Source organism: Symphodus melops, assembly GCF_947650265.1.
Source record: "Symphodus melops genome assembly, chromosome: 17".
NCBI lineage: Eukaryota > Metazoa > Chordata > Actinopteri > Labriformes > Labridae > Symphodus > Symphodus melops.
In genome coordinates this window covers 12760477-12779331 of record NC_136707.1, presented here as the reverse complement: position 1 = coordinate 12779331, position 18855 = coordinate 12760477, and the positions used below count along the sequence as shown (strand labels likewise).

The 18855-nt window shown below is 38.2% G+C and overlaps 1 protein-coding gene across 1 annotated transcript; it reads right to left on the bottom strand.

Annotated features, from left to right (window-relative positions):
* Positions 1-711: 711 nt before the first annotated feature.
* Positions 712-16908, bottom strand: ppl (periplakin). Its single transcript, XM_079365814.1, has 22 exons — positions 16588-16908; positions 13593-13692; positions 12476-12630; positions 11859-11979; positions 10303-10428; positions 10155-10196; positions 9586-9747; positions 9355-9462; positions 8694-8789; positions 8467-8589; positions 8215-8361; positions 7842-7993; positions 7622-7731; positions 7002-7159; positions 6697-6875; positions 6395-6533; positions 5492-5685; positions 4884-5034; positions 4687-4770; positions 4484-4600; positions 3945-4037; positions 712-3855 (listed from the first exon to the last, which is right to left on the bottom strand). The coding sequence occupies exons 1-22, from the start codon at positions 16635-16637 to the stop codon at positions 1183-1185; spliced, it is 5280 nt and encodes a 1759-aa protein (XP_079221940.1). The 5' UTR covers positions 16638-16908; the 3' UTR covers positions 712-1182.
* Between the last annotated feature and the right edge of the window lie 1947 nt (positions 16909-18855).

Genomic DNA, 18855 nt, shown 5'->3' with positions numbered 1-18855 from the left:
TGGACTATATTCACGATAATATACAACTTAAAGGCAGCAATCTGTCTATTCATGAACATTTCTTTTTTGACACAATTTATAATAATAATGAGATCAGGACTGCACTTGTTCTATTTCCTAAAACTTTACATTTACTACTCTATAATAATAATTTCCCCAGATGTCTTATAGCACAAATGTTCCAATTAGTATGAATCTAAAAATGTTGTAAACCACTCTTCCAGTTAATGACCTTCAGCTGTAGACCTACAGTAACAGTTACAAACACAATTTACTGTATAATCATTGTTTTTGCTTATGGTCTCGTTTGCGATTGCTTTGTCGGGCATATTGAGTTATTTTTGGTTTTAGTCATTTTCACAACATAGAAAAAACTAATTTACAGGAGCTTTAAGGACATTTCATCTTAATCTCCAGATAGGCCTACAGTAACCATATTCATTATTACAAACATGTATGTTACATCATAGCTGCTGATGAGACACAAGCCCCATTTAAGATTTCATTTGGTATCTTTTATTTAGCATTTTGATAACATCCCATTACTAACTGATTGTAAAATGTTGGCTCATCTTTTTCTTATTGTTTTCAAGTTGAATATTCAAAGCTTTGTATGCTATTTGCATACTTTCCTGTAGTTAACAGACCTGAAGTTTTATTTCCTATCTCTTAGTACAAAACTGTAACATATAAGAAAATATGACCACAAGATTGTACCAAAGATTATCCCGTTTAATCAACTTTTATTGAAAGGTACATGGCACACATCAAATTAACCTGACAAAAAGCCCCACAAAATTACAAACTCGTGATTTAGTACCCATGTCAATTTCAATGGCAATACCATATATTACCCAAGAGATGTTCTCTTACAAAGTACCCAGTGTACGAAATAAAAGGTGAGCTGAGAAAACGTTTCCCCACGTATTATGCTATGTAGCTGAAAGATAGTAATGTCATCTCACTTAATCATGCCAGTTCAAATAATTTGAGGATACACAAGCTAATAAATATATAGTGCATTTGTGAATCATGGTTAAAGTACAAAATAATGCAGAGTCACCAAAGTAGTAAATTCAGGAAGTACAGTAAAAACAGTGAGATTTTTAAACAAAACCATTAAAGCAACAGAAATATTCCAGTATTAAGCTGAACAACGTACGTTCTTTAGCATATTTGTATTCATTGAGTTTGTCCCGACACCATAGCACCAAATTCCTGGATGGAGATTTCTTTGTTATTGTACTGCTGGAGCTGACGATTTGTAATGTGGCCAAGACGCAACGCATCTTCGATGGAGAACTTTTTCCCTGATTTTCTATCATGAAGAACAGAGGATTCTCCCCTGGGGCCCTTGACTGAGATCTCCTCCCAGTCACACTCTTGGCTCTGCAGGTTGACAAACATCTTCCAGTCGATCAGCCCGAGTTTGTAGGCCTCCTCTGGACGCATCTCTTTGCCTGAATCTGGGTCAATGATCACAATGGACCTACGGAGGTGACTCTCCCTCTGTTCCCGCTTCATTCTCACAGCTGAAAGGTTCTTTTGAAGCTTCTCAATCTCATCATCCTTCTGGGTGGTTATGCTTCTCAGCTCTCCGAGTTCCCTCCGCAGAGAATCAAGCCTTAACTCAAGGTTCTTCCCATCCTCCCTTGGAGCAGACTCAGTTATGAGCCGAGTCTCTTTGCTGGTGATCTCAATCTCAGAACGAAGCTTGCGGATCTCATTCTGTAGCCTTTGGTTTTCTTGCTGCAGTCTGTTACTTTCGTCACGAATATAATCCAGTTCTTTTGTAGACTTGGTGTTGGAGAACTCCATATCAGAAAGCTTTGAAGTAAGTGTGGACAACTCCAGGTCCAGGTCTCGCTTTCTTCTCTTCTCCTCTTCCAGAGTTCTCCTCAGGTTTTCAATCTCAATTTCAGCTTCTGGATCCTTCTCAACTTGGACTTTTTCAGTGCGGACAACTCTTTCTTTCACATCCATCCTCTCCAGGGTGATCTGTTGCTGAACGAGAGCATTTAACTCTTTCTCGAGCAGAATGCGTTTGTGCTTCTCTTCATCAAGCTGTAATTTGAGGATGGAGTGTTCCTTCTCTTGTTGAGGATCCTGCTGTAGGACTACCTTCTGTTTGACAGTGACTTTTTCACGGTTTTCTTTGTCATGGAGTTCAAGCTCATGAAGTCTGATGCGAAGTCTCTGGATCTCAAGTTCTGCATCGCGCCTTGCCCTACGCTCACGCTCCAGTTCTTCTAGTTGCATATCCAAGTCAGCCTTTTGTCTTTGCAGTTGGTAGAGCTCTGTCTTCAGACTGTCCTTTTGCCTCTGCTCGTTTCCGATGTTTTTTAAGAAAGTGTCACACTCTGACCTGAGGACAGGATCTTCTTCCATCTTGACCACCTCTTGCTCAACAACCTTCTCACGAACCTGAGACAGATCCATTTTCCTAAGTCGGATTTTTTCTTCTTGGGCTGAACGTTCTCTCTCCAGATCAAGGCGTTTTTTCTGTTCATCAGCAAGCTTCCTTTTGAGAACTTCAATTTCTTCCTTGGTCTTGGGGTCTTCTCTGTACTGCAAAACTTCATTGACCACCTCTTTGGTCTGCACTTGGGGTTTAGTATCCATCCATCTTTGAATTTCATCACGAAGTTGGCGAGTTTCCATCTCAGATTTCTCAATCAGATGAGTTTTATCTACGATCTCATTACGAAGTCTTTCCAGTTCTCTCTCAGTCTGTGGATCTGTCTTGTATTTAATAACTTCTTTGATGATCTCTTTAACCTCCACTTGAGGTCCTCTGTTTCTCAGCATTGTGAGTTCATCTTGCAGTGATCTAAGCTGCAGCTCTGAATCTCTATAGCGCCTCTGGTGCTCTACAAGTTCAAGTCGGAGATTTGCAACCTCATTCTCAGCCTTGGGGTCAGGCCGAACTATTTCCCTCACCTTCTCCTGAATAACAACCTTTGACTTTTCTTCCTCTAGGCTGGTAATTTTCCTCTGGAGATCAACTTTTTCTCGCTGTGATGATCTTCGTTTGGTCCTTTCTTCTTCATACTGCCTCCTCAGATTTTCAACCTCCCTTTCAAAGGCAACATCTTTTTCCACTTTCAGCACCTCCTTGATGGAAATCTTCTCCTCTGCCATTGCTTTCTCCTTCTCCATTCTTTTTAGCTTTTCCTGAAGAAATTGCAGTTCATCTTCCAGCTGCTTCCTGCCATCCATTTCCTTCTGCTTCCTGTCGAGGAGTACCCGGTACTCGGTTTCAAGTTGTGGATCATTTTGGACTTTGATCACCTCCTCTTCAGTAATCACCTCCTGTTCCTTGTTCTTCTCTTCAGCTAGGAGTGTCACTTGTTTTTGTATCTCAATTATCTCATTGTCTCTCATCAACTTCTGCCTTCTTAGCTCATCTAGCTCCTCCCGAAGCTTGCGCATTTCCTCCTCTTGACCTCGGTCTCTCTCTATACGCAGGACCTCCTTCACTGTGTATTGCTGTGCCCCTTCATTGGCCTCAGTCTCAATGCCACGTAACTTCAACTTGAGAACCTCAAGGTCATTTTCCAGGACATGAGTAGTGCGGCGCTCCTCTGAGAGTTTCTGTTGTACCTTATGGACTTCCTCATCCAGTTGGGGGTCTGGAACCTTTTTAATCAGCTCTTTTTTGACAATTGTGTCCTGAGGCTTCTGTCCCTCAAGGACATAGATATCAGTCTGGATAATCTCAATTTCTTTCTCAAGCTGCTCTCGTCTTTGGATTTCGTCATCCAACTGCTTCTTGATTCTCCAAGGTTCTTCTCCTGGTGCAGACGAACTGACTGATCGGACATTTGTTGACTGAATCATAGGGGTCTGGGGTTGCTGGAGAGTGAAATAATCACGTTTGTTTTTAATGTAATTATCATTGTTACTATCATTATTAATATCATCATTATGTAAAAATAATTCACCTGGTTGAGAAGACTTTGGGTGAACTCCAGATTCTTCAGCTTTTGAGTGTTCACAGCATTCACCTCAGCAAACTTAGCATCAATGGCAGCTTCCTGTATACATTTGAATAACAGGTCAGTTGTATCACTGGTTCACTGATTAATAATAAAATAAATAAACATAATTTGTGTTGCTTTGAGACCTGTTTGAGAGCAACAGGGAGCACCTCTCTATTTCAGTACTATGCAATGACATTTGTGATTATATCCTTAAATCTGCAGTTAAACATCTCAAGTCAAGATTAAAAATTGTATCTTATTATTCTCTCAAAAATATTGAAATATCAAGACTCAAGTAATACAAGATTGCTCCCAGGGCGACTAAATGCTGTGTAATGTGTGACATTTTTTAAAGGTTACATAAGTAACGAAGCCTTCTGTTGGAATGCATTGTTGGCAAAGACCTCAACTTTCTTATTTCCGAATTGTCACATACACTGTACAGATGGTAAACATTGCTGAAAAAATTGAGTTTATTAAATTTGACAGTTGTGTCTCACCTCTCCTTTGACTGTCAGTGCAGGTGACTCCAGTCTGCTCCTCTTGTATGTCTGAGGCACAAGTCCATCCTCGAGGTCAAGGATGGCTCGAAACTTCTCAGCTTCAACCTCGTAGTCCTACAAAGAAGAACCCGCATTTAAACCTTTGTCTTATTGAATTCTTGCAAATTAAGATAAGTCAAACCGTATAAAGAATATCTTACTTTGACAGCTTGTTGGTAAAGCTGTGCATTTTTGGAGATATTGTTCAAGTCAGACTCCTTTCTTGTAATATCAGAAAGCAGGTTCTGTAACAAACAGATTCGTTATTAACCTTTCCTGCAGTGCCTCTGAAAAAATGATCCTTTATACAAGAAAAATTATGCAAAGTAGGAAGTATCCCATCATTAATTATGCTCACCCTCTGATTCTTCAGCTTGGTTTCAATTTGTGTAGGGTCATCCGTTTCACGTGGATCGTAATTTGGAACACGAGACAACCAGCTGTTTAGATTGTCATAATCATTGCGGTAGTTTTTATAAGCTATCTTGGCTCTCTGCAGGCTTTGAGACCTGCAACACATGGTAAACACAGCCATGAAGCTTTATGTGAAGACCTGCGTGATATGTGCTTTTGTGTTGGGATTCTTGAGTTTTCTTCCATTTATAATTACTACTCTATTTAACGATTGTACTCTAGGTGCACACAAAAGAAAACATACATACTGTATACATTAATATGTTACAATTATATACATAATCTTAACTCAATAGTTCATAGTTTTAGAAATCAATTAACTAAGTTAGCTGGCACTAAACACATTAACATAGTAAGCAACACAGCAATTCATGTCTAACATACATACATATGTATGTATGTATGTATGTATGTATGCATGCATGCATGCATATAAGTTTCATATGCAGATAATTTGACATGGAGTGGCTAATGGCTTCAACTTTCTTCCGATGTGATATACCCATTCATCAGTAGACTGTTTGAAAAATGAACAGTCCCTGACCCTCTTACCTCGCGTCAATCTGCCTGTTGAGATTGTTGAAGCGTTTATTAAGCTTCTGGACATCAGCTTCTTGCCTCTCAATGTCAGGGCAGTGTTCATGAAATTTGGTGGTCATGTTGTCGCAGCTGCCTTTAGCTAAACGCAGGTTCTGCTCTGTTTCAGCAATAACTGCCCTTTTGGACCTCAGGTCTGATCCGATATCCTACAAAAGTAGCAAGAATGGTCAAGTACATATAGGTATGGGTTCTTTGTGAAAGTATGATACAGGTCAATGACACAACAAGACCATACAACACTTTCTACCTTTCTAGAACTGTTTCTATGCATCCCGTACTTGCTACATTTTTTAAATATTAGTAAAAAATCCCTCACATCTTAATTTGAGACTTTTAGCATTAAAATCACTATTCTTTTATTTATACATAAGGGATACTTGTGGATAAATGTGTAGGGACTCCCAAACTTTCACCTGGCTCCATTGGGTGTGTGCTGATGAATGTTTGGCAGTTTGACTAAGTTTAATACTGTCCCAACTTTACAATATAAGCATCAATAATTCAATTGTTTAAAAGGGTTTGGGTCTAAAAATACAAAATAATCCAGATGCCTAAAATGAGTCCATCAAATCATTTAATTCAGACTGATATGTAGATTCAAATGCTTTTTTAAGTATGTTTACCTACCTACCTACCTACCTACCTACCTACCTACCTACCTACCCACCTACCCACCTACCTACCTGGGCTCACTGCCTATGAACTCATTGGGCTCATTAAGTGGACTCAACTAAAGCTAGAATGCTAACTACAACTACTAGTTTGTTATAAAACAATTTATGTTACTGTAACCTGAATTTCCTCATTGTAGGATAGTATATTGATGCATGCCAAAGAATAACAGAGCCATCTTACAGCAAGTTCCCTTTGAGCTTTCTCAAGCGATGACATGTCCGCGGGAGCAACCTCCTCTCTGGCTAGCTTGTTCTCAAAGGTGGACAGTAAAGTCTTTCCATTTTGCAGGGAAGTCTCCAACTGGTTGGAATTCTTTAGTCTAAAAGTGCAATTATTGAGTGATTAGAAATGCATGTCATTCAAAATAGCTGATTTGAACCAAATTAAAACAAATAGAAAAGAATATATAACACGTTAAATATAACAGTAAAACAGCGGTCACAAAAATCACATCTATCCCTTGATTATTTAAAATCCCTTACTTGTCCTGAGAGCACTGAAGAAGTTCCTCAACCTTGGTGTACTTCTTGTTGGTTTCATCCACTTTGTTGTGGAGTTGAGGTGCACTGGCACAATTTTGGTTGGAAACCAAGAAGTTCTTTGCTTCCTGTACTTTAGAAGACTTCTCTGGTTCAATCTTCTTGACAGCAGAAGCAATGTCCTGAATAAAAATGTGTGAGTTTTGAGACGAATACATGGCCCTTATTTAGTTTTCTTGGCGAGATACATTAAGAGATACACAGGTTAAGAGAAAAATACAAACACCAAATGAAGTGGACGCCCTCACCCCCATATCCTGCAGTCGGTCAGCGCTGTCCTGCAGGGGCCTGTTCTGCTCAAATGGCGGGCGCACTCGGGCATAAATGGCTTTCTCCTGTTTGTCTAGATTATTGATGACATTATCCAGACCAGCCATCAGCTGGCGGCACTGCTGCTCTTCCTTGTCTGTGGTAATAACCGAACACATAGTATATGATGTCTTAATTGGCAACTCTGACATCAAACAGCAAACAAAAGTGGTGTTTCAGGTCAGGCAAAGATGCACATCTTTGATAGTCTGGGATAGTTGAATAAGAAAAAATTAGAGCAAATAATAGACCTTGTGAAATTACATTACATTTTGACACAAATAGTCTAGTAATGATGTTTCAACAGAAACAGAGACCCTGTGTAATTGCACAATGTGCTTTAGTTTAACATCTTCCTATAGTATCAAAGAAAATAAAAAAAAATGATGAAAATACCACAACCAACTACCATATCTATAATCTGTTTTTCTGTGATTTAGCTGTTTAAAAAAAATTACCGATACAATATGTATTGAGTAGAATGTAGCATAAACTGTATCAAACACTGGTCAATATATATACACAGGTGAATTACTGCTTGATTTGATGTTTCCTGTACCTGTAGCTGTGCCAGCCCCACTCTCCTTCTTCAGCTCATCGAATCGTTTCAGCAGAGTTCCCTTAGTGGAGGCCATCTTTTGCTTGCTAGCTTTTTGCTGACTGGCCAGGCTTCACAAGCAAAATATAAACAATTGTTTCAGCTACACTGGAATATATGCATTTATGCTTGTCATCAAGACAATTTATTGTACAGCTATACTGGTTGTCCACACACTCACTTGTCAGAGGTGGCAACTGCCTCTTGGTCTGTTGGGGGGATCATAAAGCAGACGGCAGGGGCGGTAAGTTTTCGTCCAGCAGCGTCCTTCACATCCCATTTGGTCCCATTGTTCCGGAGCAATGTGTATCTCTCCCCACGCACAATCTGTCCCTGTACATGTCCAAAAATTACAAAGTGTCATCTCCTGAATGACCACAAACTTAATTCAATTTAAAAGCATCAGTAAACACAGATAACACAGATAACAGATAAAGTAAAGTGTAGCTTGTATTTTAATACCAATTTTTAATTTTGGCTGATTGGTTTTCAGCTGGTATTGGCTAAGGATGTACTTTACAGTCCAACGTTAGCATTTAATATTTACTACATACCTCCTCTGTATCAAACTCGCAAAGAGCTTCAACAGGCAGCAGCTTCTGGGGGGTTTCCCGGCGGTACTTCAAGGGCAAGACCTGCAGGCTGCGCTTCTGAAGAGCCTGGACCCGTTCATCAAAGTGGTCCATGGCTTTGGCCTGGTCCTACATACATGCACACACACATACACCCAGAATGACGCATGTTTACCAGCGTTATAAACGGAGGTACAATCACTTGAAAATATATTCTGGGTCACAAATGCTTACATCTATCTCCCTGATAAGACCCTCCATCTGGTAGACATCCTTGAACTCTGGGTTGTACTTTTGGTTGAGCTCTGTTTCCATCCGCTTCAGTAGGTCCTGAGTGTCACGTGCCTCCTTGTGGTACTGTAAACACACCAATACTTATGAGCTTAACTTGTTTCAATGTACAGTATGTGTGTGTAATATCCAGTGAAATATCTGTGGTTGCTGATCCTTCTTTGACTAACCTTGTGGTACTCATTCATGTGTTTGAGGTGGTTTTCTTCACAAATAAGTAGGTTTAGGTACTCCTTCCAGTCAGCATGAACTGCCTCCATGTGTGCCTGACAAACAAGAATACACAGTATGAGGACATTAAATTAAAGATAATTTAAACAAAGTTAATCAAAGTGTTTTACAATTCTCAAGACATAATGAAAAGTATCTGTACTAATAGGAAACACAGATACACACTAGTTAAGTGGAGCAAATCACCTTACTAAAAACATTCAGCTGAGTATAGACAAAGTTTTCTGTTATGCAGGCAGTTTGAAATATTCTACAGACTACAACAGTAAAGTGTGTATTCTTTTTTTTTGAAATATAGCAGACCAGGGGCATCCAACCCCCTCAACACTTTAACTATAACACAATGAAGATAATGGTGGATGAATGAAGAGTTACACTATTGGTTAAGGTATAAAAGAAACATCTTGATGCAACGTCCTAAGCAATAGTGATTCATGAAATAATGATATTGAGTTTAGCTCAAGATATAATATAAGCCATCACACCAGCAGTGACTGATTTAAACAGTGGTTTTGTGTTATTAAAATTCCATCCGTAAAGCATTGAAGAAAATGTAATTATTTATAATTTCTCCAAAAAAAGAGAGGTACGCATCTGTACCTCAATAACATTCTTCCCCGGGTGATCTGAAGCAACCAGCTTCTCCCCGTCATCATTCAGCTTGGTAATAGTGCCCTCCTTCGTTTCCAAACATTTACTGATGAAGTTCTGTTGGAGAAAGACAGATGTGCTGAGTTTTTGGTTCATACTTTATGTTTATGGATGATTAAATTCTTGTATGCACTGATGCTCATTTTAAATGTGCAGCTTGTGTTTCTGGCCCTCAGCTACCTCATACTGCCTCTGGCGTGCAGGGTAGTCCAGGTTGTTGTCGCTCCAGTCATAGTTGATCCTCTCTTCGGCCTGCTGGTCCATCCAGTACAGCTCATTGGTGCAGCGTTGCATATAGTCCCGCAAGCTCAGCAGGTCACGCTGACGAGTGCTTGATTTGGTCTACAGGTGGACAGGAAAAACTTAAAACAGGAAGCTAATCAAAGCAATACATTCATGACTCTCTTAAAGCGTTCTAAGCTGCCCAAATAAACTGCAATAATATTCATGTAAACATTGGATTCCTAAAAGTAATTAGAAATAAGAAAACAAAAGTTTCCGTTAAACATAATGTCATCAGATTTGATGACGAATGTGTATAATATAGTATAGTATATAATCTTTTTAACATCATAAAAGGGTCTTTTATGATGTTAAAAAGATTACACATTCGTCATTAAATCTGATGAATTCTACATGTCATACTGTGCTTACTTTTTCTTAACAGTTCTTTAATAATAATAGCTACAGGCTGCATTCCCTCAATGTATGCAAAGGACTTTCATCTGTGAATGTTACAGTTTTATTACCAGCAGTTTGTTGTACTTCATCTGGAGGCCACTAACGTATTCCTGCAAGACCAACCAGAAAATGGTCTGATGAGTATTTTACAATTTGAAAACTTTTCATAATTAGATACCAATTATCATTATTTTTTTCCCCCTGTTTTTTGTGTACCTTGTCTCCACTAGTTGAAATGTGAGGAGCTAGAGCCTCAACCTCACTGTGGAAGATGTTGTGTTCCTCTACTTCATTCTCGACACTTGGCAGGTCTTGTCCAAAGCCTTTGTTGTTCAGGTTTTCCTGGGCAGGGAGACAAAATAATTAGCTTTAAAACACTCCACTCTGACAACTTGGTCTGTTTATGTTTACAACTAACAACTTTATGTATCAACTACCAACTTTAGCTACATTACTGCAATATGGCTAATCAATACATTTAGCAAGGCAATCGTTTGTCAATACATTAAAGCAATGACTCTCAATTTGGACAGCATTTAACTGGCAATGACTCAGATCCCAATGATCTGCTGGATGATAAGCAATAATGAACTCAACATAATTTTATTATTTTTCATAGCAGATATGAAAAAACGTTATTTTATGTTGAAGTATTTTTTACGTGTCACACTTGGGTGTAGTGCCGATGGGTCAAATTTGCAAGAAAATGTACCTTGCCTATTGATTTAACCAGTTTTCTTTCAACTTAAATGTTTTAACTGAGCTTTAATTTAATTTAAACTGCATTAATATATTTAAGCCACTTGGGGGAAGCAAAACAAACTGAAATAAAAAACATCTCATGTATTATAATATAACATCCAGCTGTCACGGAGCAACATATCGTATGAAGCCTCCCCGTGTTGATATAGTGGATTTACTGAAAATAGATGCAGGCGCTGTGTCTAGAGTAAATACACAGGCTACATACTGCAAGCACAGTGTTTAGAATGGGCTGAAGACTTTGGTTGTACCGCTCATCATCTTTCTCAAAAATACTTTTTTATGAAGTCAAACTGACGTAAAATGAAGTCAATCAATCCATGTTACCTTGAAAGCATTTCTTAAAAAATCTGCTTAGAAAAATAGGAGGAAAACAAAATTTCCTCCTCATTTCCTTGTACATTTCTGTCATCAGCTATTTGATATTGTCTGATGAATAGCCCATTGTTGTTAGGATCTGTTCTACAGTAGTCTGATCTACTGTGGAAGACCAAGATTGTATGAAATGTGTTCATCAAGTTTTCCAAAAAATATAAATGTAATGAAGCATTTTTGGAAAAATTAAAAAGTTCCACACCAGATGTCAACCAGAATCACAAGCATTAAGGTTTTTGACAAATGTTGGAATATTGTGACGTGGTGTTATATGTAGGTGTTTCCACAAACTTATTAACATGGTTTTTATAGTATAAAAACATGTTATTTTTGTTTGATGAAATCTGTATATAGGCTATGGTTTACTTTGTCAAAATGCAAAGTGTCATGTGACTTAGTCTTTGATGTCATGATGAATACTTCGTTGAGTTGAAATGCATAGATACATCTCTGTTTAATTAAGATTTTTATATATATTTCAGATCAGACTGCCTTTCTTTACAATGAAATTTCTAAGTAATCTTGAACCTTTTTTTCAGAATCAAAGACTGTTGAATGTTATCTTCATGTCAGAGAATACACTATTTCAACTGAAAAGATGGTATTATGTGTGATTTTAAAGATATACTTCTTACCAGCTTCTCATCCATCATGTTCCCCCAGTTGATGCTGGGTTTCCCCTCAGTGCGGCTCAGATGATAGATGTGGGAATGGTCCTCCTTCAGTTTCATCACTCTCTCACGCAACTGCCTCATGCTAAATAAATAAACAAACACACACACACACACACACACACACACACACACACACACACACACACACACACACACACACACACACACACACACACACACACACACACACACACACACACAGAAAAAAGATGTAGGTATCTTCATTGTGTACAAAAATGGTGTTTGGCTTCTATTTGTGAGAAATGTTGTGATCTTACAACTGAGCTTGTATTCTGGCCCTACAGAACTAACCTTAGCCTTGAAACAATGCCTTTCATTAATAAAGGCAAAGTAAATGTGCTGGGGTATGGAGTATAGCCTGTTCATTACTAGCTCAGCATTATGGATTCCAAAGTGTTGTTTACAGTAAATTCTGATAAGTACATGTTTTGTTTTTGTTTGTTTGTTAGGTAACCTTATATTGACCTCTTTTTGCTGCCATTAGGTATATTACATATTTTGTTATTTGTATTATAATCACATAAAACAATATAGTAATGTACATTATCTATACTCACTCTTTTTCTATCATCTCAGACTGCGGATGTTTGAGACTCTTCGCTTTGACGGCCTCTTCATCCAGGCTGTCAAGCAGCTCCAGACAATTAAGGATTCTCTTGTTGGTGTCATCCTGATACAGCGGCTGCTTTCCATCATTGATCTTACTCACATCCTTCAAAACAAACGTTTTTTGTAAATTAAAAAAAATCAAACACAAACAGCAGCCCGATACGCCCACACAGTTAGGAATTTTTGATTTTTTTTGACTGAAGAAAACTTTTTGGTTGGTTAAGACTATTGGTTAACTAACCCCTACACAGTCCTAGGTGAATGCCTATTCAATACCCAACTCCTTTTTGACAACTTAGAAAAATATGAAAGTATATTTTGATTATACTTTATGAAAACACTTTATAAAACTAAGACCCACTTTATTTAAAATATGTTACAGTTAAGTTAAATCTACAGTGAGGAACTTATGGTTTGTGCGAGTTTTGCTGCCCCCTTGTAAGAAAATGTGGTATGTCTTTGCTTATCTTGTCTCGTACATAAAAAAAATACAGCTTTCTGACAGAAATGTCTTTCTGATTTCTTTTGACGGTCAACTTCTCAGTGAATTTTTCACAGGAAATGTAAATGAACACTGTTTCTGCAATCGACTTGTCTGACAACTACCATGTGGCAGCTGTTAAAAAATACATAATAGCGATCACAAATCTAAGTTGATTTTTTGCTTTTATTGGTAATTTCTAAGCATCAGTATTTATTTTGGTCGGTTTTATAACCAGCTAACACTTCTCACAGGAGCTTTAAAACATGACGTGTTTTAGAATGTAAAGGAATATGTTGACAAAAAAGGTTTACAAAATCCTTGAAAAACTCGTTCACAACAAGATTTTGAAAGATGACAATCTACTGTATATTCATATTACATGGTTACATATCTGCATTTTAACTAATGAATCTGATATTATTATCTACAAATTAGGTTCAAGCTCAGAGGGTATGTACTGTACAGTATTTGATCATATTTCATTTAAATGGCATATTTTGTTCATTTGAAGACTGCAATAGATTAGCAAAAAAATAAGATGGATCAGAGAGACCTCTTTGAAGAAAGTTTTATACTCGCACCTTATTGAGGTTTGTTTCAACATCCGAGATGTAGTTCTCCACTTTATCCGCATTCTTCTGCAGCCTTTCAACCAGAGCGCCAAGCTCTGAGTATGGTGCCCTGCGAGAAAACACAGACAGGTGAATCTGGATACTGTCTGTTCAATAAAAATGTTGTCAGTCTGTCCCATCTTAGTAAACTTACTTTTCGAGTAAAAGTAAGAAAAAATGACCTGATGCCTGTGCAGTGATGAAGTATGCATGGGTAACTGTAAATTAGCTTGTGGTACATGTTCCTTTCTGTCTGCTAAAGAAAATCGATAAGTGCCGAATCAGATATTCTAGTCATTATGTTTAAGGTCATTTAGAAACAGATAGCGTGAACAAGATTATTTCTACACAGTAAAATGTCCCACTCAGAACTTCTGTACTTTATTGTGATCTTTGTTGTGAGAGAAAAATGAGTCCCTGTCAGTTCAATTCAAATCCACCATGTATCTCTGAACACACAGAGCCACACCTACTGTATACAGCATTTTAGCACAGGTTGCATAACATGTATTTAATACACATGGGACAGTTATTTTTACTCTTACACTCCTGCTGCTTTTCATGTGAAACAATGCAGAACATGTTTAAACTTGTATATACTGTAAAGTTTAGAAGAAGCAGCATGTACTTCGTCTGCTGAGGCCCATCTAAATGAAAAACATCCTGGGGGCCTGTCAGGTTAGAACATAAGCTCACGATACCAAACGCGGACATATCTCTTTCTTGTTTTCACAGTTTATCAACACCACAGGTCTGCGTGATAGCAAAGCATTCCATTCTAGGCTGCACGTCCTCTTGTTCACTTATATTAAGCGTTAATAAGACCCCATGCATGAGGACAAAAAACCCACAATACCAATACTGTCTCCTTGCCTGTTTTTATACAAATAAAATCAGTTTTGTCTGCACAACATGTTATGGATTTTATTCCAAGGCAAAGATGGTTTTGTTCTAATGTTGACTAAAATTAGAAACTAATTTACAGTATTATGGAAATTAAGACCATTTCTACAAAGCACCTTTTTAATATAATTACAGTGTCTGAAAATATTACCACATAAAATGCACCAGCTTTTATGTATTTATCGTTACAAATGTGTAGTCCATAGTTTTTCAGGGAGGCTCACTGGCCCAACTTCAGTTTTAAGTGTGCTCATGTTGATTCTGGGAAAAACTTGGCAAATGGTGCAAAAGTTTGAGAAACACAACTCTGATGTTTCCATAGGGAGAGAGTCAAATTGAAACCATAAAACTTCAGCACTATGTCATAGAGGGTGTGGAGTGCTAATGCTGTCAGTAAGCAGCAAAGCAAACTCTCAACCCAGTTTTGTGTTGTGTTGTGTAAATGCTTTTTAGAACATCCAATACAGTAAACAATGTCTCAAGCAATTAGACAAGACTCTCAGCACTTCCAGAAGCACTTGTAGGTGAATATATCAACAAAGCAGACAATAGTCTCTCTCTGATGAAAGAAGAAGTACAGTTCAAGGCCTCAGTCTCAACGATTCCTTATCAGTATGACTCTAGAGGCACAATGCCCCAGCTCTGAGGTTTTGATTGTTGATCTCATGCTTGAACTTGAAGCTGTCATTAGGTTGGCTCACTAACAAAATGCCAGATACCAGCAAAGTTTAAACACTCCCCTCTTTTTCTACATGCACAAACCAAAACCTGAATAAAGAGAGCAGCATGAATAGATTAGGAAGGGTGGAGCAGCATTATTAGGATTCCAACACTGTCAGTTTGTGTTTATCAGGAAAAAGAAAAACCTATCTTTGAGAATTATCTTCAGTGTCAATGACACCTGATGAGTAGAAACCAATACAAGTAACATCACTGAATAACAATTGCTTGATATGGACTCCTTCAGCTGAGTGCCTTCAAATGATTGGTATGTCATTACATATCACAGCACAAAGAGCACACACAGTAAAGTTTCAATGCAGGTAGAAAGGGCACTCCTCTTCTCTTGACGGCATAGTGACAGTTACAAGACCACACCTTACACTGAAAGATTGTGATTCGAACAACAGATAACATTATCTTAAAGTACTCAAGTGTTGTTGTATTGAGGCCCCTGAACCCCTAATACCTAGTATGTGACAGAGGGCATTAGGCTCTGACTTTTAACAACAATCCTACTTTAGAGAGCTTTAAGGAGGGGTTCCGGGGTGCATATGATTCAATAGCCTATATTAAGGCTGCAGTTTAACATAAAGGTTGGGAACAGGACTAAAAAAGGTCAGGAGTAGGCTTGTTGTAGCGATACTGTAGGAGAGGCTGCAAGCAAACCCTTGTGCATTGTCTTTCATTGAACATAAAACTTATCAAACCAGTTATGCTGTCGACTTTACTGCACAGCCTTTCAGCCACACCCTAACTTAGTTAAAGCACACATTATTCAAACTAATTTACAACTTTCTATCCATTCACAAATTCTTGTTTAGTCATCACCAGAAACGACAGTTTCACAAAACATAGAGTCATTTGTATGAAGAATATCCTAGAGTGAGTATGCCTCTTTCACGTGTTGCAAGTGCAAATTTAGGACCACTCAATAAAATTATTTCATATATAACAGTTATTTATATTCAACTAGAATAATAGACTATTAAATTATACTAAAGTAATTTCCCACGCAACAAATTGTCAAACTTTAGGATATGTAATTTATTTAGACTATTTACAATATGCTACTTTATTGCTATTTTTATCCAAAAATAATGAAAGACTAAAAGACTGCGTTGATAGTCATGTGTCCGACAGGTCCCAAACTATAACCTCGGAGGCTCCGTGACTTCAGTGCGAAGCAAGGTCACTTTACAGTAACGACTTTGAAAGGCGATTGACATTATAGGTACACACTGAAAGCAAGAATATGTCGACAACAGCGCCAGTCCGTAGGATTCAAAAAACAACGCATCAAGAAAAACGCTATATATACAAGTCAGTAAAATCTACTTACGTTGATTTTGGCTGTGTTATTGCGGTGGACTTGCTCTTTTTCTTGAACATGGTGACAGATCACCTGTCAGTAGCTACCGATGAGAAAACAATCCTTGGAAGACAGGTGAACTTCAGCTGTGTGTCTGTGTACGTTTGTGCGTCGCGATGATCAAAGTGCGGGCTATGTCTCGTGTACAAATAGATCTATCTTCACTCACAGCCTCCCTCGTCTACCAGCGACACTACACGTATCATCTGGAACATTAAATTTTAGTCTTTTACACCGAAGCTGTATAGCAACTTGTCAGCCAGCAGAGGACAGGAGGAGCCATAGCCTAAGGCCCCGCCCATTCGCTGAGACCCCTGGAATGAACAAGTTATTAAAGCATTTTAAGTATTTGTTTTTCAAAAAACCTTCGGATGAGATGAAAGAATAAACACGCAATTTAAAACAATAATTCAAAAATAAAGAAAAAGAAAAGTAACTACAGCTGCAAATGTGGAAGGCCTACTGTATCCAAATAGAGTTGGCCAAGAAAACGTCAATGTTTTAAAGTTTGAAGAGTAGGCTATGGTTACCTGGGTCAAACTTTTGCATTTCAATGCGAAACTTTTGGTTTTGTTACTTTTATTATGTTGTTAGATTTTAATAGAGAAATGCTAATGATGATAATACAACTGCCACCATCAAAGGAACAATACATTCGTAGGTATTTGGATGAACTCTGAAATCCACGCACCGAGATAGACACTCCCTCATTAGACTCTGTTCTTGGGTGATAGCACGCGCATGTGTGTACATGTGTGGGCGAATGGGTGGGTGACTTGCCTCCAAGCTGGAGGTGTGGCAGCAAGGTCTACACTCACTAAACCAGTCAGCCTGATTGTCCTGTTATTTGACTGATGTCTAAGTCTGACAATGTGTGTATGTCTCAGTAAGTTTTAGGTGTGTCAGTGCAGAATACTTTTTTGATTAACCTGACTAAAAACCTTACTAGTCAGGGGAACGTCAAATTTATTTATTTATTTATTTATTTTTGGGGGGGGGGGGGGGGGGGGGGGGGGTGTTATCTAAGCTCATATCAACTGACATTAAACAAGGAGTCTGTTAACATGTTGGGATAAGGGTGCCCTGGGCAGAGAAGAAATTCACACAAAGGCTGCTTTTTCTCAAGCATGAAGTACTTTGTTTTTCAAATGTGTATTCATGGTAGTGTGTGGGAGTGTCTCCCTATTAAAATGCAGGCTCTCTTGAGTTTATTAAAGGCAGGGTATAGGTTACTCATTTTGGGTGCACGTTTTCTTATCGTTGTTGCAGTTTTCCTGTCACAATATCAAACAATAAATGAAATTCTCTCTGTAACATGTTTCTTTGGTAGTCACAGTCCAGGTCTGCCTGTGCACTCAGATATACTGCAGGGCTTTACTATTGTTTATTAAATTACTTTTCTGTTATTCATTTTTTTAAATTGCTTTTAGTAACCTTACTTATGTGATTTGGTAGACTAACACTGAACTGCCCTATGGTGTTGGCCTAATATAAATATGAATCTCTAAACTTTACACAAGTGATCTAAGCCAAAACATTGGGTTATTTTGTGAGACACTTAGAACACAAAAACCGTCATCTGGCAGCATACTGTAGTGGCAAATAAAAGAGATCCAAGGGCACATTCCTGTTGGATTACATTATAACTTGAGCTAAGTACTTCAAATATTTACCTTACAATTGTCAAGCTGTTTTTTGTGAATCCGTACTTTTGATCAGTTTGCTGCTAGGCGTATTGTGATCACTCTGCTGCCAGGCTCATTCATCTAATTGTCAAAAGGTTTGTTATGATCTTGGCTACCGCTGCATTTCTGCACATACATAGTAAGCTGTGTTAGAATCACTAGGTAAGTGTTTGTGCCACACTTGTGTTTTTTCTGTCAAGAGTTTTTAGAGAATGAAGTTAGGTGTTTTGTTTAGATTTCTGTTTCATTAGATAAGAGACTAGTTTGGTCCTGTTTTGTTTTGACACGTTTATTTATTTGGCACAGCCACCTCATCCAATTCTCACCCACTACTCATGTCGTTCTGTCAGTTTCTTTGTTGAAATTTGTTCTTTGTTCTTTGTTCTTTTAATTACAACTGTTCTTTGGCTTTTGTCTCTCCCTCTTTCTCTCTCTGCTTTCATATCTTATTACTCCTTGTCACTGTCTTTATATTGAAGTTACTAACCTCTCCTTTTTCTGGGAGCTCCTGAGCTCTCTTAGGTTCCTTGGGACTGTTCATGAGGATGGCCTG